The sequence below is a fragment of the Acipenser ruthenus genome, chromosome 8 (assembly GCF_902713425.1).
Source record: "Acipenser ruthenus chromosome 8, fAciRut3.2 maternal haplotype, whole genome shotgun sequence".
In the NCBI taxonomy this organism is placed as follows: Eukaryota; Metazoa; Chordata; class Actinopteri; order Acipenseriformes; family Acipenseridae; genus Acipenser; species Acipenser ruthenus.
In genome coordinates this window covers 14,218,957-14,242,635 of record NC_081196.1, presented here as the reverse complement: position 1 = coordinate 14,242,635, position 23,679 = coordinate 14,218,957, and the positions used below count along the sequence as shown (strand labels likewise).

General features: G+C 40.0%; 2 protein-coding genes across 2 annotated transcripts; one reads left to right on the top strand and one right to left on the bottom strand.

Annotated features, from left to right (window-relative positions):
• Positions 1-6,507: 6,507 nt before the first annotated feature.
• LOC117405325 (olfactory receptor 10G4-like) lies at positions 6,508-9,559 on the top strand. The gene is made up of 3 exons (XM_034008287.3): positions 6,508-6,672; positions 7,014-7,050; positions 8,222-9,559. Exon 3 carries the CDS (start codon positions 8,236-8,238, stop codon positions 9,235-9,237), a length of 1,002 nt encoding a protein of 333 aa, XP_033864178.2. The 5' UTR covers positions 6,508-6,672; positions 7,014-7,050; positions 8,222-8,235; the 3' UTR covers positions 9,238-9,559.
• Positions 9,560-22,710: 13,151 nt separating this feature from the next.
• Positions 22,711-23,679, bottom strand: LOC117406252 (olfactory receptor 10G4-like). Its single transcript, XM_034010192.3, has one exon. It carries the CDS (start codon positions 23,677-23,679, stop codon positions 22,711-22,713), a length of 969 nt encoding a protein of 322 aa, XP_033866083.3.

Here is a 23,679-nt window from a genome sequence, read left to right as displayed (position 1 = left end):
TTCTTGTCTATACTAGTTTTTAACATCATTGTAACTTGGGCAGTTTTCAATAAAATATTTTTCATAGTTTATCTTTTTCAAACTGCATTTTTCTTGATTTGCATATGTAAAATCTTCAAACTGAAATGTATTTGCTGGAATCAGTAAAGCTATTCCCATCTGCTCCTTCACTCACACATTGCCTGCCATTCTCATAGTGTGAATGGTCAAATGGTGTAACTGGCTGCTATCTGAAGTTTAACTTTTCCTATTGAAATTGGTCAGATACCAGTAGTGTAACAGTGGTTAGCTAGGGCTCCTCCCCCGTTCTGTCACACCAATAATATCTACCAATATCCATATTTAAACCTCAAGTCATGCCCTTATTTTGTCTTATGGTTTTTGTTTCCTCCATCCTCCCTTCTTCCTCAACTATGCTGCTCCACCTCTGCAATGGTCTCCCTCTGGGGGCAAGTGAAGCTCACTTACCAACCTTAGAGGCCGAACTGCATCAGCCTCGTCCTCCGCCAGCCAGAGGGGACCCCAGGCCAAATGAATAACCGTTAATTACTAATAGTATGATTCTTGCTGCTGTTCCTGTTTTTACTCTGTTCTCCCCTCTGGGGAAGGGGTATGATCTCCTTCCTACCCCTGATGATCATATACATGCAGCCTGCCAGTAACCTCGCCGCACTCCTGACCTTTCCCAGGTTTGAGTGAGGCAGCGAGGGAACTGGCAGGCTTGATCTGCTCTTGTTTGGTAAATTACTGATTAATATTTTGGGGTGCACAATCTTCCCATTGGTAATAAAACAATTGGGTTATGTTGGTGTTAATATAGTTATAAGCAAAGTTATAACCAAATCAATGTTCTTAACTACTATTAGCACTGGCTACAATTTAACCATTCCATAATCTTTATGTTAATTTTCGTGATGTTCTTTGCATAATATGGAGAGTTTTTTAAGAACCACATTGTACCTTTGTGAAGCTTGGACTGCTCTTCTTGGTACGCTTTTATTACCAGTGTCAGCCTCTGTCTATGTAATACATTGTGGCTCTTCGTTCAAATTATGTGAATTTACCTTTATCTCAGGAAGTGATATGGTATCAAGAGGTATGTGCTGACTTTTGCAACAGTGGGATTGTGGCAAATTGGTTAATAGTGTACAGGTGCAGGTGATTAAAGAACAGACAGACAATTGCAATCCAGGTGAACAGGTTTGTTTTATTTGTTTTTGTCCAGTGCCTGACAGCAGAATAAACAGTAAACAATAATGAAGGTAAGTAATACAGCAGCGTGTATTACTTCATTTATAATCCCCAAGTTTGCCCCGCGAATAATAGTCCTGTTTTTATGATACACCCACACAAAACACAAAACACATACACAAGTCTGTTAGTGCGTGAATTAGTGCTAGTGGTGCAAATACAGCTTGTGATACGAGTGCAGTGCTGTTCCGGGTTTTTGCTGGCCTCTGGCGACAGCTCTGGAACGTGTTAGCTGTCTAGTGAATACAAACAAACAAATAGACAGAACAAAACAAACACTCACGATTATTTCACCAAACACAGGTCCTCCCTGGTCACTTATTAAATAACCAAAATGAAGGAACAGATAAGATTGCAGCTGCTTTTTATGATCTGCAGCTGCCACATCATTTCACATCCGGATCAATGAGTTAGTGTACCGAAGCTCCATCTCTTTTCTACGTGACCGAATTCCTTTTAACACTGGGAATGAAGTGTCAGGCAACGTAGTCCAGAATACTCTGTTCCCGTTACTTGGCACCCTTACAGGTCGAGAGGGAGATTTACCACCAAAAACCATTGTCTTTCTATCACAGGGATGTTTGATAAGTTTGCTAAAAAACACAGGGTAGCGGTGTGGGTACGTTCATTCGCTGCTCAGTGACAGGAAGACGGAGCTTGTAGTTGATACACCCTGCAGGCAAACACGTTTTATTTATATACAGACAGAACAGCTCACGTGACACTACCAGCAATGGTAGCGCACAGTGTACGAAAAGCAAAATAAACATAAAACACAAAAAGTACAGAAAACTATTTAATAAAAGGTGCCGTGAAAATGGTGTGCGCTACTCCTAATAAATGGAGGTCCCGCTTATTCAACTCGCTCGCTATACTTTGCTGGGATCTACAATCCCTGAACTAATCCCTGATCAGTAAACACACATGACCCTGTCTAACAAATCCACAGCAAACCACACTTAATCAAATTGTGAAAAATATATATATGTCCAGAAAAAAATAAAAAACTCGAAGGAACAAATCCAATGTAAAACAATCCACACGCACTCATAAAATCTCATCGATAAAACAAAACAAAACCCCCCAAAATTAACAGTGCTGCACCATACCACAGGCAGCACCAGGCCCCTCTTCCAGGTAGTCCGTGAATGGCTTAAGGAAGCCACCAGATCCTTCCTTCCACTCCTTGGCTCCATGTTGACTTGGGGAAGTGGATTACTCTCGTCGGGCGGAACGGGGGACAGAGACAAACAACATGAACTGCTTAGTTACTTAGTAACTGCAAGAAAAAAAAAATAGTCACTATACATAGCACCTGCCGTTCCTATTACTGCCTGGTTTGATGTTTTACTTCTTTCTTTTTCTTTTTGACTCTCCAACCACCTGCTTCGCTCTCTTTCTTATATTTTCTTTTCTAAATCTGGCTTCACCTATTTTCTATCTTCCCAAAGCCCTCAGTTTACCTTTACTCCTGTCCGTCCTGTGCTACCTCCCATTCCCAGACTTTCCGTGTCGTGCCACCTTCTCTCTTTCTCCTCTCTCTCAAAAGAAAAAAAGAAAAACTCCCTTTTTGCTGGCTAAAATCCCATCTTTTATAGCCCAGCTCTACCTCATTATGAGCTGCAGGTGTCCTTCAGTTAATGCGGTAGCCCCGCATTTGCACGAGGTAGCTAAAACGGGAACACAACAGACTGTCAATTAATTACAATACAGTCAGCCATTTACATTTGGTACGGGGATAATTAACACAGGGATAACCGATTTGTCACACTGGTAACATCTATAGAATTACATAATTTTGCTTCACAGTTGAATGAAGCCTGCTGAATAATGCTACATTAATATATTAAATTATATACCGCTTTGTAGTTTTCCACACTTAATGAAAAACAGACAACAATTAAAAAATGTGACATTTCAAAATCCAACATGCCTTATACTAATGTACAACTATTATGGCTTCCGGCTTTTGCGATATCGTTCTGTTGTTTCTTTCATTACATGATGTTAAATAAAACATCTAAATGATGTTAATCTAGTTTGTTTTTTTTTATTTTATTTATTTATTTTTTTTAATGTCTCAATCCAAAAAAAATAAAAATGTAGGTGATGCAAAACTGTTGGCTGTAGCTATACCTGCGGGACCATGTTTCACTGTGTGGAACTGCTCCTCGAGCAGAACGGGCTGTTCGACCAAACAAGCAGAACACGTTCGACAACAGGAAGGTGGAACGGTTTCGCCAAATTAGATTGTTCAGTTCTGTTCGGTCTGTTCGGGTTCAGGAAATTACGCCTTTAGTGCCACATCTCCCAGCAGGACAATCACATGACCTTAACACTGTGACCTATTGCCAGAGTGCTCGCTCTGCGTCCCGCCTCCAGATTGAAAATCTGTCAACTGTGATTTGTTTTGATTGACAGTCCGACAATACTACCCGTTTTTTTTTTTTTTTTAATAAATTTATAAGGTTGAAATTGCAACCCACTGATGTGTTGTTACAGACATACTGTGACAGAGAGCGAATGAATCCTAGTCATCAATCTCCCTCCCGACCTGTGAGGGCACGGTATAATAGGAACAGTGTGCTCCGGACTGGATGGTTTGGCAGTTCATTCCAGGGTCAGTTGGAAGTCGGCCATCCAGAAAGGGGGCGGTGTCACAATACCAGAAGTCATCGCCTTAATGCGGTAGCCGATGTGTCAGTCATGGATTGGACGATACGTGATTGCACTCGCTAGGATTTCACCCATTTCACCCATTTTAAAGAAGAACTGAACAACAGCTTGACAAGCAGAGTACGTTCCATCAGTTCACTCAGGCAGTCTTACAGTACTGGCAGAGCATTTTGAAAAGCGGTTTTCATCACTGAATGAGCTGACGCCATTCATTTCATTGCTCACGAACCCATTTGGATTTAACTGTGTGCTGTTTTACTTTCTGTAACACACCTGAAGCATTCATTGTAAGTATACCGTCATTTTTTTATGTTAGCTTTACTTGTTGCAATGACAATTGTAATATACACACGTGTGTCATGTAAATAGCTGGCAAGGATGGAGGATAGATTATTATTGTATGTTTGGATTTTTCATCTTTATTATTTTAACATTCACAATGTCTAACGCTGGTGGAACCAGAAGTGTTTTGATAAAGACTTGAAGCAAACGGAAGGATGTAACCAGAACAGTTATAATAATGATTGGATTGTTGTAACAAGTTAGGAATAAAACAGGCTTATTTAGAGCTCTTTGTTGGAGAAGGAAGAATGAAGTAAAGACTGCAGCCTGTCTCCCCGGAGTATGTAAATATTACCTTATTCTGTATTTTGCATGCTGTCAATAAAGTTTTAAACCTTACTATATTTCATCAAATACTTTGGGTCAATCCACAAAATAACCATAATAATCAGCATCTCCAGCATGTACTGAGTTCCATCAATCATCAATAGGGACAGCAGCAATGGCAGCGTCTTGCAGGGCACCTCTTCACACAAGCCACACAGTGCAAAAAAAAGCCTTTTGAAAACCTAACAAAAAAATGGGTTTCCCTCAACGGGTTGTGCTTGCACTATCCCTCTAGCGAGGCTGCATCAACATCTCTACAGAATTCAAGCCCTGCTTTAAAAAAAGAAATGCAGAACCATGACTTACAGTACATTTTACAATGACACGAGAATAAATATTCTCAATTTTTTTATTTCGTTTGTTTTTATTTTCTGACTTGCATGCACATTATTTCTTATGTACAGTATAGAGAGTAATTTAATATCTCAGCTGGGGCAGAACTCTGGCATGGAGGGGACTGTCCCCCGTGACACCCCAGTGGACAATTTCAATTATTTATCTAGTTTAAATGATATGAACTTGTGGCGGGGTACCCCTCCCCTGTGCGTATTTTATGTTTTATGTGGTGTGTTATTGTTGGTGTATATGTATTGGTCAGCAGGGTATAATTCTTGGTGTGTAGCACAGGGGATTTGAAATGTATATTGGTAGTTGGGCACGGGTGTTTCGCAATTAGTTCACATGCATGCAGACTGTGCCGGGATTCAAGTGAATGATTGATTAGCAATTGACTCCTGGTAGAGCTTTATAAAAGCAGTCACAAATCACTCACTCAAGGGTTGGTGTGTTCAGGGCGAAAGAACGGGAGTGAGAGAGAGCGAGTGAGAGAGAGAGAGAGCGAGAGAGAGAGCGAGAGAGCGAGAGAGTGAGAGAGAGAGAGAGAGACAGAAGGAGAGGAAAACTAAAATATAAAAGCAACTGCTACCTAGTTGATCGCTGTACCAGCACGGTATTTGTTTTGTGTGTTGTTTGTAGTGTCTGTCTGTTTTGGCCACTGTGCCGTTTTGTTTCGGAAAGTGTTTTGTTTTTATTTAAATATTTTATTTAATAAACAAGCGCATTTGCGTCTCGCCACCGCATAACTTGCATGTTTTGTGTTCCATTAATTTCTGGGTCTGACATCACTCCAAAGCCATCCTGTGACAGAGAGCGAATGAATCTGAATCAACAATCTCCCTCTCGACCTGTGAGAGCACTGCACAGCAGGAATTGCATGCCCAGTACTGAATGGTTGGGCAGTTCATTCCAGGGGCAGTCGGAAGCCGGCCATTCAGGAAAGGGACGGCGTCATGGTACCAGGAGTCATGTCCTAGTACGGTAAGCAAAGTTTCATTCATGAATTGGAGGAGACGTGATTGAACTAGCTGTCGGAGGGGGCGGGGCTGAGGGTACTTTAGGGGAACGTGACGCCGTAATCGGTTCCTTTTTTGTGGTTGATGGAAGGAAACAAGGACTGTTCGGAACCTGAGTTAAGTGTTTTGTTTGCAAACGTATGTGTTTTGTCTTCGCCAGACTGATTAAGCACGGATCTGGGAGCTGCAGCCTTGGGCCAGCGATTCACCCGGACTTCACCACACCTGCACTTAAACAGCATCACTGTTTCCAGCACCACACCTGCACTAAGAGCACGCTCTGTCCGGAGACGTGTCTGTGTTTGTGTCTGTGTTTTTGTAATTATTATTTCGGGACTGCAACCCCTTGTTTTGGCGCTGGCAATACCCACTGTTGGGTAGAGCCAGCTTTATTATTTAAACTTGGTCAAGGAGACTAACAAGGAAATTAAAGAAAGAACTTGAACCGTGAACTCTGCGTTTGTCCTTGTGTGGAGCACTTGCATCACCCTTTCACTACGCACTGCAACCCACACGTTCACACATCCTTACCACAGAACTGAATCATGAAGCTGCATTTCATTTAATTAAAATGGAAATGTTCCAGGTAATGACAGTGTAGACAGAACAAGTACAGTTATAATGAGAAAGAACAAGAGGGATGCAGTACCTGGAGAGAGATTCCTGTGTGATGGGGTTATGAAACAAATCTCAACAGGGCTGTACTCGCAGGGTGAAATCAGAGGTAAACAATGATGACCTTCATATTCTGTGGAGATTTTCAGAGTCAATAAAACAGTCTGGGCTGCAAGTCTGAATTACAGAAATACCAATTAGCATTAACGTGATCCTGGTACTGGATGGTAATGAATGTAAAGGCAGGTTCTAATGATAAACATTGAAGAAAAAAGAAAGAGAGAAAAGGTGAAGTGTGCTTGTATTGTATTATGATACCTGCATGATGTCTTTATTATATTTTTTAATAATCCTTTCACTATATGATTTCAGTCAGGCATTTATATTACTTAATGATATAAAAAATTTATTTGGAATCAGTTATTTCTATAAATTATTATTCTGTTTCAGGATAACATTCCCATTCAAGTTTTCAACTGAAAAAACGGTAAGTACTTTAAGTGTATTTATATACTCATGAATCGTGTAGTTCTGTAGAATAAAATGGTATTAAAATATGGTATTAAAAGTTTATTAATAATAACGTAAGCAGCATAATCTACTTCAGAATAGAATGTATACTGTATTAGAAGAAAAAATCAAAAACATCAACATACCTTTACTGCAGTTAAAATATTTAATCTTGGTGATGTGTGTGCCTTACATGCAGTCTTACCTGGGGTGAGAGAGACACTGTGGCTGTATCTCTACAAGCTGAGGATAAATCTACATCTAATCCCTAAACTATGACTGTCTGTTGTCGGCATGTTACTTTTAACTGTATAGGATTTCAATTCAGTTCTGCTTGTCTATTGAGATTGCCTCACAATGTAATGCAAAACAATCAGTTGCTATGGGAATCCTGAATGCTCATAATACATGGGTCTTAAACAACCCTCTCTGAGTCATGCGTGGGATAATTTTCAGTAGAAAATGAAGATTCATTTGATAGCTTCTATTTCTGCCACATGTTTTACATGACATTATTTTGTCAATAAAACTCCTTTAAGTTTACCAGAAATACCAACTTGTAGTTTATGTATATACTGCCATGATTGGGTATACATCATCTTTTGAAACAACAACTCTAAATTGAATTTTACTTTCCTTTTTCTATACTGTCTCCTGTTCCAAACAGACAGAAAAAAATGATTTTAAAATGTTGATATTGCATCAAGGAAGACAATTTACAGACAACATGCCAGCCTCTGAGTATTCATTTGGCAGAAAGCTGAGTCTGGTCAGGTGCATTGTGGACTCTGTAGTTTCTTAACAAGTGATTGTATACCAGTGCTGGCACACAAGTATATAATTAAAAATACATTTACATTATTATTATTTGTTTATTTAGCAGGCGCCTTTATCCAAGGCGACTTACAAAGACTAGGGTGTGTGAACTATGCATCAGCTGCAGAGTCACTTACAATAACATCTCACCTGAAAGACAGAGCAAGGAGGTTAAGTGACTTGCTCAGGGTCACACAGTGAGTCAGTGAGTAAGAATTGTCTTCTGCTTCATGTTAGTTTATTTATATAAATGTGCATTACTAGTAAACAGAGACATGTACAAGTTTAAAAGCATCAGACTTATTGACCTAATTATTTCCTTTCTCTTTTAGATTATTGGAATACAATGGAATTGGGATGGAAAATGCAGATTTTGTCTGACTCAAATCACACAAATGTTGCTGAATTTGTTTTTGTTGGCTTTACTGGCGTAAGACAAGCTCCACAGTTAATAGGAGTCACGTTTCTTATCATCTATCTATTGACTCTTCTTGGCAACCTTTTCATTTTATATGTAATCAAAAAGGAAGAAAAATTACAAACTCCAATGTATATTATTATCTGTAACCTTGCTTTGTCTGATATCATATACAGCACAGTTATAAGCCCTAAACTTATACAGTCCTATCTGCTTGACTTGAATGCAATACAATTCCATGTGTGTTTCATCCAAATGTATTTTTTCCACTTTGCTGGTTCGGTGGATTCTTTCATGATGCTTGTGATGGCACTAGACCGCTATGTTTCAATATGTTTCCCTTTAAGGTACCCTGCTTTAATTACCAATAAAAATGCACAAATCCTGTGCATTGTAGCCTGGATGTTGGGAGCAATCAGTCCACTGCCTCCAGTCAGCTTTGCTGCTATACTTCCTTACTGTGGTCCTAATAAGATAAACCATTTGTACTGTGAACATCGTTTAGTCGCCAGACTCGCTTGCACTGACACAACTTTCAATATGTTTTTGGCATTTATAATAGCATGTTTAGTCTTAATTGTTCCATTTTCGATTATTTTGCTTTCCTATTTAAAAATAATCATCACTGTACTTAAGATCGCAACACCAGAAGGTAGAAAGAAGGCATTTTACACATGTAGCACACAGCTTATTGTGATTTCCATTTTTTTCATACCAAGATTATTTGTATATATTGCTTCAATAGTTGGGGTTTACATGCCAGATGTGGCCCGTGCCTCTTTGGGTGTCATGTACTGCCTCCTACCTCCATTAGCAAACCCAGTAATCTATAGTTTTAGGACTAAAGAAATCAAGCAGTTAATTTTCAAATTGTTTAAACTGAAAACAGTTGTTCCCAGAGAGAACACAATCGGAACTACTTGTGCTTGAATGTTAATAAACATCTTTAAATATTGTGTAACGTTTTGTCTTTCGCTCCACACACAAAACATATAAAAGGTTATTATAAAGTCATTTGGTGCACAATTGTTGTGGAAAAATCACTGTGTCATGGCAGATGGAGGTGATTGTAAGACTAAAAGCATGGTTCATGGAGTGTGCTGCCATCGGGAAAGAAAAATAAATGTTTAATATATTGTTTAAACTTATATGAAGAATACATTTTCAAATTATGTAACATATGTTTATATATGTTTCACATGGTTAAATTATTTTAAATGTCCTATATACGCTATGCATAACAAAAAATGAAAATACCTGCTTCATAGCTTCATATTTACGTAATTTTAAAATTTCTGATTTTGCTTTATATTCAAAACACTCTGTTAATATAGTTTGTTATCATTCTTGTCTGTACTACATTTTTAACTTGGACTTTACAATAAAATATATATATTTAAATGTTCTTTTTCAAACTGTGTTTTTCTTGATTTCCATATGTAAAATCTTCAAACTGAAAAGCATTTGCTGGAACCAGTAAAACTCCTATTCCTATCTGCTCCCTCACTGACACACTGCCTGAAAAATGGACAACGGTTGGAATGGCCAAAATGAAATAATCAGATATGCGTCACACATGTTTATCCTTCACTGAAGTCAACATTTTATAGGGTCGGATATGTGAGTGCTGACTGTATATGATGTCATCTACTCAGAGAAAGGATCCTCGAGGAGGTTCAGAAGCATTTAAACTGGAAAGGAAGGGGAAAGAAATCAACAAAAAAACAGAAGGGAGACTACATCAAAACAAGGGCAACAACTCAGGTAAGATAGCCATTAAATGTATTTATCTAAATGCAAGAAGTCTCAAAAACAAAATGTTAGAACTTGAAGGTACTGCACTAATAAGTAACTACGATGTGATAGGTGTTACAGAAACTTGGTTATCCAAGAGTGATGGAGACTAATATAATATTAGTGGGTATACACTGTATAGGACAGACAGGCAGGACAAGGGAGGCGGAGGGGTAGCGCTGTACATCAATAGTCTTGAAGCCCAGGTGTTAAATCTGGAAGAACAAAACAACACAGAATCAATATGGGTCAGAATAATGAACAAAATTCAAAGGACATAATAATAGGGGCATGCTATAGACCGCCAAATTCAGGCACCAAGCAAAATAATCTGCTATACAATGACATTAGAAATGCGTGCACCAAAGGAGATGCCATATTAATGGGGGAGTTCAACTTCGCCCATATACAATGAGAAAACCCGGTAGGGAGTATGACAGACGAAATTGAAATGGTAGAACTGACAAATGACTGCTTCCTAACACAATTTGTCAAGGCACCGACTAGAGGGGAGGCATGCCTTGATTTAGTCTTTTCAAATAACAAAGACAGAATAACTAAAACAGAGGTCAGACAACCATTGGCAGACATGGTCTCACTTGAAGTGCTTTTCAAAACCCCAAAAGTAACGACTAAAGCTAAGGTTTACAATTTTAAAAAGGAAAACTATGAAGAAATGAAACAGAGACTGACAGAAGTATTTTGGAGTAAAATAGAGAAAACATCCACAGAAAAAGGATGGCTATTTTTTTTAAAAATGTAGTACTAGAGGCGCAAAACAATTACATCCCAAAAGTAGACAAATCAAAATCTAAAAAAAAAATGGCCAAAATGGTTTAATAGATCAATTTAAAAAAATATTCAGAGAAAAAAGGCATTTAACAGTGTGTTTAAAAGAAAATCACTAGAGGAATATTGCAGTGAAAATCACTACTAGAGGAATATTGCAGTGAATACCCTGAATTTAAATTGAATTTAAAACGGTGAAAAAGTCTGGAAAGGTAGATGAGGAGGACATTTTGCGCTACAAAATTTGTAAAACAGAAATTACTCGACGGGCAAGTTGTATTGCTGAACATTTGAACAGTACGTCTCATTTGAAATTGAAAGAAAGTCAAGAAAAGATAACCCAGGCTTCAATGGAAGTCTGTTTGGGAAGAATGAGACAAAAAAAGAAAGAAGCTGCAGATTTTCCACAGGAACAAATAATTTCGTGCAATTGTGAAAAAGAGCTTAAAAATAAACATCGATATTATCCGTCAGAATTATACAAAAAAGAATCAAATTCTGCCTAGCCAAGTTATAACCAAAGTGATAACTAAATCCATTTTCTTACCTGTTATTAACACGGGCTACATTTTAATCATTCCATCATCTTCATGATGATTTTCGTTATGTACTTTGCTTAATATAGAGATTTTAAAAACCACATTGTACCTTTGTGAAGCTTGGATGCTGCTCTTGGTACACTTTTACTACACGTGTCAGTCTCTGTCTCCGTAATACATTGTGGCCAAATTATGCAAACTGCCCTTTACCTCAGGAAGTGATATGGTATCCAGAGGAAGCATGTATTGTCTTTTGCAACAGTGTGTAGCAAATACTAGTCTGCAAATACTATTCATTATATTGCTATTGCTAACGAAAGGTAATGTTTTTTAAACCCTTAGATATCATATAAGTATTGAGTTTTAGTTTGTGAATAAAGCAGTTTTCTAAAAATATATTTTTAAAGATTGGCCATGGTTCTGAAAGGCACCAAGTTGACCTGCCTCTCATTCTTTATATTGTCATGGTTCTGAAAGACACAGAGTCAACCTGCCTCTCATTCTTTATATTGTCATGGTTCTGAAAGACACAGAATCAGCCTGCCTCGCATTCTTTATATTGTCATGGTTCTGAAAGACACAGAGTCAACCTGCCTCTCATTCTTTATATTGTCATGGTTCTGAAAGACACAGAGTCAACCTGCCTCGCATTCTTTATATTGTCATGGTTCTAAGACACAGAGTCAACCTGCCTCGCATTCTTTATATTGTCATGGTTCTAAGACACAGAGTCAACCTGCCTCTCATTCTTTATATTGTCATGGTTCTAAGACACAGAGTCAGCCTGCCTCGCATTCTTTATATTACTGTCTATTGTTCGTTATATGATCTACTTTACACTGCCTCCCTCACTTTTCTGTTGCTATTTTGCCTGTTGGGGTTCCTAACCCTTTTTAATTGTTCCTAGGGGGCACCTTCTCTTCCCATCCTTAGTTCGGAGCAGCTGCACTGTAGTACTTTGCCCTTCATGTTGTTATTTTGCTGTCAGTTCACTTTTCTCACTGATTTACAGGGAGTGTAGCCTCTGCTCTGATTCAACTGATTTTCAATTTGCTGCTAAACTGCTATTCCTTTTATTTTCTCATAAAAGTAATCCTATTGTCTCAGTGCCAGTGTTTCTAGTTGCCATATTGTTTAGGAACCGAACTGTCCCTAAGCACTGTTACCGTACAATCATTTAATAATTAGACGTTCTCGTTGGATTTAATCCCAGTGGTCTCTATTACTTAAAGCAATATGTTTATTAGATATGAAATACAGTATATGTAGCTGTGTTAGAGTTTTTGACATGCTTTTATCTCCCCCCCCACCCCCCCACCCCCCCAGCAATTGTTAACTTTATGTTAACAGTTAGTTAATATTGATACGCTAAACATCTTTAAAAATTCCCTTCAAATAAATTCCATTTCAATCATGTGAGAGACTTGATAACCCTGAAGCGGGACTTCATGTTTGCTGAATAGTTTAATTTGGTCTTTATTTTTATTAGTTTATAAATAGGTTCCTACACAGACAAATTAACAACAACATATGATGTTAATATGTCAGTAATTATTATTTTCAAAATATATACTCTCTGTACTGCTGCAAAAACCCCAGTCTAGTTAGGGACATGTTTCCTCTAGGGATCTGCTTTACGTCACCAGCATGTCATGTCGTTCATCTCTTGGTCCTCCTCTTTGGTCACATGATTTTCCAAGCCTCACTTGAGAGAGTCCCAGGGATGGACAGCAGGGGGTGCTCAAGTCCCAATTGTGGTGTCTGTCAGTGGAAACTCAAGCTGCAGGCACTGTGCCACTTTCCCCTTACATTTAAAAATAATTCAAATCACAAGCACCATTTAAGCTGTTTTAGCTTAATAGTGTTGGATGTTAAAGTAAATGATGAATCTGTGTGTTTCTGTCTAATCACATACTGTAAGTTTACATATCAGAACCTTGCTAAACCTGGTAACGATCTGCTAACCAGTGGATGACCGACAGGCTGTATGAACTCAAAACCAAAGCTTGACTAACCACCCATGCTGTGTTTGTAAAGGGAAGTAAGACAATACTCTCTGTATTGTGTATGTACTGTAATTTTTTTTTTTTTTTTTAAATCACAACAGGGCTGTTTCTTTGTGTATAATATCCATATAAGAAATGTCTACATTATCTATCCTTATACATGTACTGCATATATATATATATATATATATATATATATATATATATATATATACTGCTGTGCAAAAGTCTTAGATATTTTGCACATTTTGCACATTTTGCACATTTTGGGCAAGAGGGGGTTATACTACCATAGAATCAACCCATGTCATGTATATATATATATATATATATATATATGGACGCTTCTCACGCTCCCCTTGGATTGCTTTGCATCCCCCCTGTTGAGAACCACTGGGTAAATGTGATGGATTAGCTACTACAACACTTCATATTAGCTGCTCATGTATAGTTTACTTTGAGTTGTTGTGATCACAAGTTTTTGAAGATTCTGATCAATGTGAATTAAAGATTGCTAAATGACAAGCTTGGTTTCTTCTAACCCAAACTAAGCTGTATTAATAACAGTCAAAGTTGTTGGTGTAATAGTGGAAAACACTAGTGCAGGTTTTGAGTAAATTGTTGATGCTCATAACATCGATATATATGGTAACTCCTGAATGTGTCTAAGACTTTGGCACAGCAGTGTATATATATATGACTTGTAGTTCAAAACATCCTGATATAATTGCACCTACATTACCTTTTTCTTTTTGATTTTGCACCTTATGGTACACAGCGGTTTTCCTATATATATATACATATAAAGTAATTGTATTACTCATAAATACAATACTGCACATTTGTCTGGCTTCAGCTCATAAGTTCCAGACACTTTCCTTTGCCTAGTGGCTCCTGGCCTAGACCTTGACCTAAAAGGCTGCAGGACTAAACCTTGAATGCAACACTGGGTGCTATTCACAACATGTAACCTGTGTCTGACAACACAGAGAGAGCATCTTGATACAGGTTGATGCAGGTAGTCAGATATAATATCTCAGGTGTAGAACTGTTAATGAGCTTGGTTCTCTTCCAGAATCAATGCGTATCCAGGAGACTCTCTGGTGAGTTTTTTTTTTTTTTTTGGAACAAGTTAGCCTGTGAGAATATAGACATCAGTCATGTTGTTTGGATAGCTGGTGCATTCAGGAAAGTGGCTGACATGTAATTAGAGATTAGACTACAGCAAGCAATACTGTGAGTTTAGTATTTTTAATTTCATATACCAGATCAGGTAATTTAAAGTATTCTTTTAAGATTCACTTCCATATAAATTACTTATTTTTTACACCCATGGTGACATTTCTCAGTTTCCAAAGATATTGTTAATATTGTGTTTTGTGAATATGCTGTTGTTCATATTTTCACTGTGAGCAGTGAAAATGTTAAGATGAGGGATCAGCCACATCAATCATAACTGATTTGGGAACAGAGGAAGAGTAGAGTTGCAGTCATTGCAGGAAGAGCAGTGACAGATAAACAACTTAGCACTGAGAGCTCACTTTTATTAAAAAAAAAGAAATATATATATATATATATATATATATAAAAACAAAAGTTGCCTCACACAGGCTTTATAAAAAAATTGCAAATCAAATACTAATACCCCCCCCCACCACCCTTAACCAAACATTTAAAATATAAATATTGACAGTTTTAAACATACCTATAACCTCGTAGTATAACTTTAAATCTGTTAGGGGCAAATATTATTGAGAACTGTGTAAAAAGTATACAGATATTTTTATTAAGTGTGCAGTCAATTAGTGAGCAACTGTCAAGATGCGCTTCTTCATGTACAAAGTCTCAGTGGAAAGAGCAGTGAGCTGCTTTGGGAGGGTGCAGGTGTTCACTGTAACATGAGATCATTAGAGACTGAACAAGCATTAACAATATAACAAGCCACTCTCAATTAGGTTGTTGCATCAGTATTAACAGTTTTGTTCATAAGCAAAATTAAATGAAAGACAATATTATTTTGTATTATTGCTTTATAATTCATTCAAATTAGGTAATCAGAGTGTTTTATAGGAATATGACAAGTGATTTAAATCATCTGGACTGTCTTCGTATTAGCTGTTACTTATATAAGTATAAAACATAGTGGTTTCATTTTTTTATTCACCTTTTTTCAAATTCAATATGAACCTCTACTGTGGTTGGAATTTAAGAGTTTGATTCAGACCTCTGATTGGATACAATTCACTAGTGCACCCAATCACTACTCTGAGCAAGGTGTACACAGTATGTTGCGTGTGTCCATCTATAGCGAATCGTAGTGCTTTTGACTCTGTTACAATTTAAACAGTAACTTAAGTATCTTCAAATGTCATTTTAATATATATTTTTACATTCCCCCTACTGTTTTATGGTATTTTCAATTATTGTGAGTGGTTCTGGGTTCTGTTGCTCCATCACTGAATTATTGTCAGCTCTCTGTAAATCTGCCTTTACCTGTCTTTGAACCTGCTTTGAGCTTCTCTGGATAATCTGTGCTGGGATGGAACAGCCTTGAAGCTGAGAGAGTACCAGCAATCTCTGTTTCTCCAATACAGAGTTATTATCATTTCTCTATATCTGTCTTAATCTGACTGTTCCATCCTAGCACACGATTACACAGAGAAGCACAAACCCATTTCAACCAACTCAGAGAATGATGAGTAGGAGAGATTCATTGTTGTTACAGACAGGCATGTTAATTTACCAGTATGCCAATATGCCTAATAGACGAGTTTGTAGAATTTAATAACATAAAATTAAGTATTCATTTGTATATGGGTAATTGAGGTTGTATTTTTGTAAATGCATCTTTATTGATGATTTAGTTTTTTCCTCAAATTGAGGGTGGGAAATTTGGGATGCATCTTAAATTCGAGGACTTCATAAATTTGAAGAAATGTGGTAATCATTTACTGAATCTCCTTATTGGAACTGAGTGCATAAGGTGTAGAAAGTAAATTATAACTTAAGTACAGTATCCAGATCACCTTGAAATACATCCCCCAAGATTTAGTAAAAAAAAGATGCGCATTAGGGGTTTGATAGTGAAACTATTTCTAATGAATTCTGTTTATATTTTATGTTTCAACTCATTTTGGGTACGGACTCCAAGCTCATTGGCTCTAAACTTTAAGGATCGGGGTACTCCGGTGGGGGCAACGCTGGCAGCTGCACTGGACCCCCCCGATGTGCGGACACTGGACCCTCTGGACGTGCAACTGGCTTTCGCTGTGCTCCCTTCAGTAGCAGGTGTAGCGGCTGCTGAGGTTGGCCCGCCAGTTGCCGTTCTGAGTCTGGAGCCGGGGGAAGCTCCTCCCTCTCTAGCACTGGAGACGGCAGAGGCTCCTCCCCTTTTGCTCTGGAGACGGCAGTGGCTCCTCCTCCGTTGGCCCTGGAGACGGCAGTGGCTCCTCTCCCTTTGGCCCTGGAGACGGCAGTGGCTCCTCCCTCTTTGGCACTCGGGCAGACAGCCCCTCCTTCTCTGGCACTGGAGAGGGCAACGGCTCCTTTGCTCGCCTCCAGGAACAGCCGCTCCCCTTCTTCCATTTTTGGGCAGACAGTTCTGTCTTCTCCAGCATTCGGGTTGGCAGCCCGTCCTCTTCATCTTGGAGGGGCCAGCATACCATCATGTGCCCAAACTCCCCGCAAGCAATGAACCAACCATGGTCCTCCAGGAAGCCGAGGAGGGCGTCTAAACTGTCGTTCCACAGAGCTTGGAAAGCACAGGGGTCCATGTCTAGCCTTTGGGCAGGCAGCGGCTGTTGGGCCATTAGGCAAAGCCATTCGTTTGCAGACTCCACCTGATCTTTCGCAAATGCCTCCATGAAGCAGGGGTCTTTGGAAGTGCACACTTCCTTCGGGTGTCCAAACTCCCCACAACCCCCACACAACGGAGCCCCTTAAGCTTCATGCCACCTCTGCTCTTTGTGCCAGTCTTCGTTTAGGTCAATTTTGTTTTGAACTGCAGTTCCACTCTGAGTCTTCATTTCTGACACCATAGGTGACATGATAGCATGAGGAATGAGAGTCAGAGGCTGGAGCATGTTTATGAACAGATAAAGAATAAACAAAGCAAAGAAGCATGGCACAGGGGACAAAATAAAAGGTTAAACAAAACACAATGCAGTCAAACTCTGATATAACGTACCACATTGGGACCAGAAAAAAGGTACTTTATAAGCAAGGTATGTTATATCCAACAACACCTTTATTTAAATGAATATGGGGAAAAGTGGTCTACTTTTAGAACCGGCAACACATATAAATAAATCAGTTTTAAGTAGTGTTTATACAGTAAATTAAGAAAAAATATAAACCAACAAATGTGCAAGCAAAATGTAGACTGACATAGCATAGAAACATACCAGCAATTGTGAAATGAAGCCCCTTTCTTGACTTAAGCAGTTCAAGTCCATGAAGTCTCTGGGCGTTAGCTGGCCCATGACATAAGTTTTCACAGTTTCTAATACACGTGAAAATTTAGAAAAGGAAGGCATCACTGGTTCATCGTCTGGTTCATCATCTTCAGCCTCATCCTCCTTGTCATATGTCAGGGCGATTTCTGATGATGTCTTTGACAATTTGCTGTTACCTCAACTGTTCACCGGTGACTAAGCCATCATCAACTGTCATGAATTCTTCTAAATTGACTTCATTGTGAAATACAGCGCTGTTTAAATGCCTGATGAGGTTTTCTGCCTCCACATCGTTATTAGGTTGATCTATGGGGGGATCTAATTCCACCTGAACTTGAAATCCATAGTGTGCAAAACAAGCAGAAATTGTCTGTGGTGCTACTGTGTCCCATGCAATTTTGCTAAATATTAAGGCATCAAGCATGGTCATTTTCACCTCTTCCTTTCTGTCTGCAAACTCGAGAAATTGTTGAAGGACCAGTTTTTGACAGTGGCATTTGAAATTTTGAAGACCCCCTCGTCCACAGGTTGCAATTTGCTGGTGGTGTTAGAGGGCAAGAAAACAATTCTAACATTTGAAACATTCATTGATGGTGGATGAGCTGGACAAACTACCGAGGACTATTAGCAACTTTTGTACATGAGACAAAGTAATAATGTTGATTAAAAAGAAGTATATATCAGCCTAATAATAAGGAATAATAAATTCCCTTGTAGTCGGCATTTTAGCGAACCCAGCTTATTAATATTCCCATTCTAAACTGCTAGTGGAAATGGCTTGTAAACTGCAGTTTAGCATACCCAGTTTATGCAAATTTTAACAATTCTAACACTAGAGGACTCAGTAGGTAGGTGTTTGGGCCTTCTGCGGTGTCGCCACAGCGGAGTCCCGAGACCCAAACATTGGGCTCCATGAATAGGCCATCAATACACAGTTGAAATTGCATGTAAATGGTTGTTTCGTGTTGAGACAAGCAATGTACAGCTCGACAGTGTGTCTATTTACTTATGTGGAGTCTCTGTATAGCCCCCACTTTCCTCCTTTTGTGAGTGGCAGGTATAAAGACAGTTGCTTTGATTGATGTGTTTAATACTGTGTGTCTAAGACTTCTTTCTACTCCAGCAAATAACGTGCAGAATGACGATCGGCTTTGTGGTCTTGCCCTGCTGTCACAGTGATGAGACTGATCTTCCTTGAACAGACATTTTGCAGAAATTTAATGCTCATTGTCACAGGAAGATTGTCAAACTACATTTAAAATCAGATGCATGTGATGTTGTGTAAAAAAAAGTCAATCAGAGCAGTGCATTTTCATAAAAGAGAGGATTTATATTTCTGTGTATAGTTGCTGTGTCACAGCACTGTACAAAACCATACAGGTCCTGCAAATATAGAACCTCAGGTACTCAAAATTCTATAATAGCATCTGTGGCAGGGTGAAGACTGGTAAAAGGAGTGAAATCTGGCCTCCTGACAGGTGGAGGCACTAAAAGGAGCTACTCACATGACCTAACCAAGATGCCTTAAATACAGTGTCCAGTTGTGGCGGCCAGAAGCACAGGTGTTTCAAATGGCGCTAATAGTAAAACTGGCTTAGGTCACACGCACAACCAAATAGAGGTTGGCTGTGACGGATTGATAGAGGCGTGGCCTGGGGTACATAAGGGGAACTGTGTGGAGTAGTGGGGGTTCCCTGGTTGGAGGCAGAGTCTGGATTTCAGACAGAGCTACAGTCTTACAAGCAAGCTAGCGGGGTTGTTGTAGTGCTCCGGCTGCCTTCTGAATACACGCTCGAGAGGAGGAGCTTGAGAGAGAGGGGGACACGGCTGGGAGAGCGAGCGACCAGAACACCCGCAGTGAGTGATACAGTGGCGAGGCTACCGAGACACGATGGGACTGTGATTGTCTATCAAAGATGGATTGTACATAGTTGTAAATAGTGTGTGTGTGTGTCACCAGCGCATGTGTGAAACAAAAAAAACACCATTTGTTACATTGAACTCCTGAGACTGTGTGTGGTTATTTTGTCACTTCCCCTCCCTCTCACATTTGTTGTGGTGGGGGAGGGGGGTAAAGAAATTAAAAATTAATATATATAAAAAAAAAGATAAATAAATAAATAAACTAAAAAATGGATCCCTCCCAATTTCTAGAGTTCCTGCAGGAGCACAGGGGACAGGGTTATTTTCCCAGCTGACTAAGAAACCGTCCATCACAGCAGCAGCCTACCCGGAAGCCACAGTGGCCAGGATGATAGCGGTGCAACCAAAACTTTTAAAAATGACTCCAGAGGACGATCCGGAGGCGTTCCTGGTCATGTTTGAAAGGATGGCGCAGGAGGAGCAGGACCTGCCTCTCCCTTCACCAGAAGGACCAGGACTAGATGCTGGCGGTCCTCAGCAGCCCTTGCATAGGCTGCTGAGGGAAGCACGGGGAAGAACTGCCTGGCCGCAGAGGACGAGAAGTGGGCCAATACCCGCACCCCAGCTTGTCCTGACTCCCTGCCTCGCTTCGCCCAAGGATGCCTGTCTGGCATCGCCTGGGGCTGCCTGTCGTGCCGCATCGCCTGGGGCTGCCTGTCGCTCCACATCGCCTGGGGCTGCCTGTCGCTCCGCATCGCCTGGGGCTGCCTGTCGCTCCGCATCGCCTGGGGTTGCCTGTTGCTTCGCATCGCCTGGGGTTGCCAGCCGCTCCGCATCGCCTGGGGTTGCCAGCCGCTCCGCATCGCCTGGGGTTGCCAGTCGCTCCGCATCGCCTGGGGCTGCCAGTTGCTCCGCATCGCAGCAGGAAGTACTGTGGCCGGAACCCCACCAAGGGGAGCTGCCGGCCACGAAGAAGGTGTGGGGAGGTCAGGAGACCTGCTCCCACTACAGCAGTTTCGCTGCCGGAGATCGTGGGGGAGGTCAGGAGACCTGCTCCCACTGCAGCAGTTTCGCTGCCGGAGATCGTGGAGGAGGTCAGGAGACCTGCTCCCACTGCAGCAGTTTCGCTGCCGGAGATCGTGGGGGAGGTCCGGAGACCTGCTCCCACTGCAGCTTCTTTGCTGCCGGAAGTACTGTGGTCGGAGCCCCACCAAGGGGAGCTAACGGCTACGAAGAAAAGGGGAGAGGTCAGGAGACCAGCATCCCCCGCAGCAATTTCGCTGCAGGAGTGGACCAGCATGCGGTCAGCCGTGCCACTACCGGCAGGGGTGCTGAAAGCATTGCCAGCCATGGGCCCACTGAAGCCTCCCTTCCCAGCCCGAGACTTTGTCCTGGACTGCTGGGTTTTTAAGGGGGGAGGTGTGTGCTGCGCACAAGGGGGGGGGGGGGGGGGGTATATGTGGCAATGTGCCCCGCCCCTGTGTGCATGTGTGTGTTATGTGTTGTATGTTGCGTGTGTTAATGTTGGTGTATAGAGATTGGTACACGGAATATAAACGGGTCTGTGTTTCACGTGTGATTTAAATTGTATATTTGTATTTAGGCACGGGATTGCACATCACTGCACGTGCATTTAAAGTATAGTATGTGAGCACGGGGTTGCACAGAATTAATTCACGTGCTGGGATTCAAGTGAATAATTAATTAGTAATTGAATCCCAGCACAACAGTATATATAGATGCACATTTCTTTCACTCAGGGTTGTGTGTTCAGGGCGAAAGAACGGGAGAGAGTGAGGAGAAAGAGAACGAGAAAGAGAAAGTGAGCAATTGCTACGTGGTGCTGGAGGACCAGCACAGTACGCGTTTGTTTAGTGTTCGTCCCTGTTTGTTAATGTGTGTTCGTTTTCGTTTGTCTCTTTATTTTGGCTACCAGTGCCGTGCCCTTTGTTTTGTGTTACAACCTTTTTTTTCTGTCTGTTAATTATTAAATGCTGAGCGCGATCACGCGCTCAGCTTCACCAAAACCTCAAGTCTCTGTTGTTTATTTCCTGGATCTGGTCTGACGCCACCCACGCCGGCCGTCTTTGTGACACGGGGTCATAGTGTAAGTAATCTGTTCCTTTTGTAAATGGTTAGATAGACCTAAAAGGAGACCCCTGTGATTGCTGAAACAGTGACTGTTTTGTGTTTGTCCGTGTTAGTAATTTATTATTTACAGGTGTTTGCCATAAGGCTCTAGACATTGTTAAAACCATTCAATAAACACCCTTGCACCGTGAAATCATTGTCTGTCTGTTTTTGTATCCGCTCTGCACTGCACTCACCTGTATTCACTCACCACTCTGTCACAATATCTTAAGTGAAATAATGTTGAAACTATCAAATTAGAGTATGATTAACTATTGCTTGTTTATTCAAAAGCACACAAATACATTTATCATTGAATAAAAACAGTTTAGAAAAATAGAAATACACTGAATTGAGGTTTTGCAAACTGGAAGATGATTAAAAGGAATAAGTAGCATAAATCAAAACGACTGGAATAGACAACAAAAAATCAGACTGTACAGTGTATCTTTGGCCTTGGATCTGAGACCCTGTCCCCAACCAAATGACAATGACAGCTTGAAAGAATGTACACTACATAGGGGTGGTAAAAAAAAATACATAGAACAATGAGATGCATGACTGTCTTGGTAATGTTGCTTGACAAGATATAAAACATTTAGTATAATTCATATTTTGACATATTTTTTTTTGAAATATACTGTACATTTTAGTGTACTTTGTGAGAAGGTATAAAAATTCTCAAAGGACAACATTACCTCAACAAACAAACAAACAAACAATCTCATCAACAACATTTCCTAAACATCAAAGATAAGCACAAGCGGTTTAATTTAGTCATTTATTTTAATTCTCCAGTTAACTTTTTATTCAACGTATGAATAACTTTTATTCAACGTATGCATTCATGGAGTTTGGTGTGACAGTAAAGGGCAAGTACCTTGAAGTGCATTTTAATCTGTTGTCATCTTTCCACAGTGAGTAATAGCAGCAATACACCACAGGATTTACAAGAGAAGGGACCAAGGTTGCGACAATGTGTAACCCATTGCGTTCTGGGATTGTTAACACAAGACCAACTCTAGTAAGAATATTGGCAACAAATTTGGGAACAAAATAGCAAACAACCACAATCATGTGGCTGAAGCAAGTGCTAAACATGTGTTTTCTGCTTTCAGAGGAAATTTTAAACACTGTACAAATTATCCATATGTATGATAACAAAACAAAGACAAAGTTTCTATAAATCGCCAAACTAACCGCAATGGTTGGAAACACAAAGTAATCATCAGGATTAACACAGGCTGCCCTTACCAAACCAGGATAGTCACAAAACATATATTTAAGAACAGTATGACAGGAAGGAAGTCCTTCAGTTATACCGGCTAAAGTACCTACTACAGCACTGTTTATTACCCATGTAGTTAACACTAATAACAGTATACGATTGGTTGTAATGATGCTGTGGTATCTTAAAGGATTGGAAATTGCAACCAATCGATCAAAGGCCATCAAACCAATAGCAAAGGCTTCCATAAAATCACCCATGTGATACAAAAACATATGAGCAGCACAGGGCTTGTAAGATACTGTTTTCACTAGAAGGATTGTTAACATTGTCACACTAGCACTGCTGCTGTACATCATATCTACAATGGCTAGATTGCAAATGAAAAAGTACATGGGTGTGTGAAGACGTTTGTCTGATGCAATAATACATATATTGGTGGTGCCTCCTAGTAAAATAAGTGAATAGATCATCAGAATTACAATTCCCACTGCCTTTGGATGCTCAAGGTCATCAAAACCAGTGATGAAAAATTCTGTGATTCCAACTGTGTTGTTTTTGGATGCCAT

Bases quoted from the DNA above. Each gene is read 5' to 3' on its own strand.
- LOC117406252 (XM_034010192.3), bottom strand. From the start codon at position 23,679: ATGGCATCCAAAAACAACACAGTTGGAATCACAGAATTTTTCATCACT.
- LOC117405325 (XM_034008287.3), top strand. From the start codon at position 8,236: ATGGAATTGGGATGGAAAATGCAGATTTTGTCTGACTCAAATCACACA.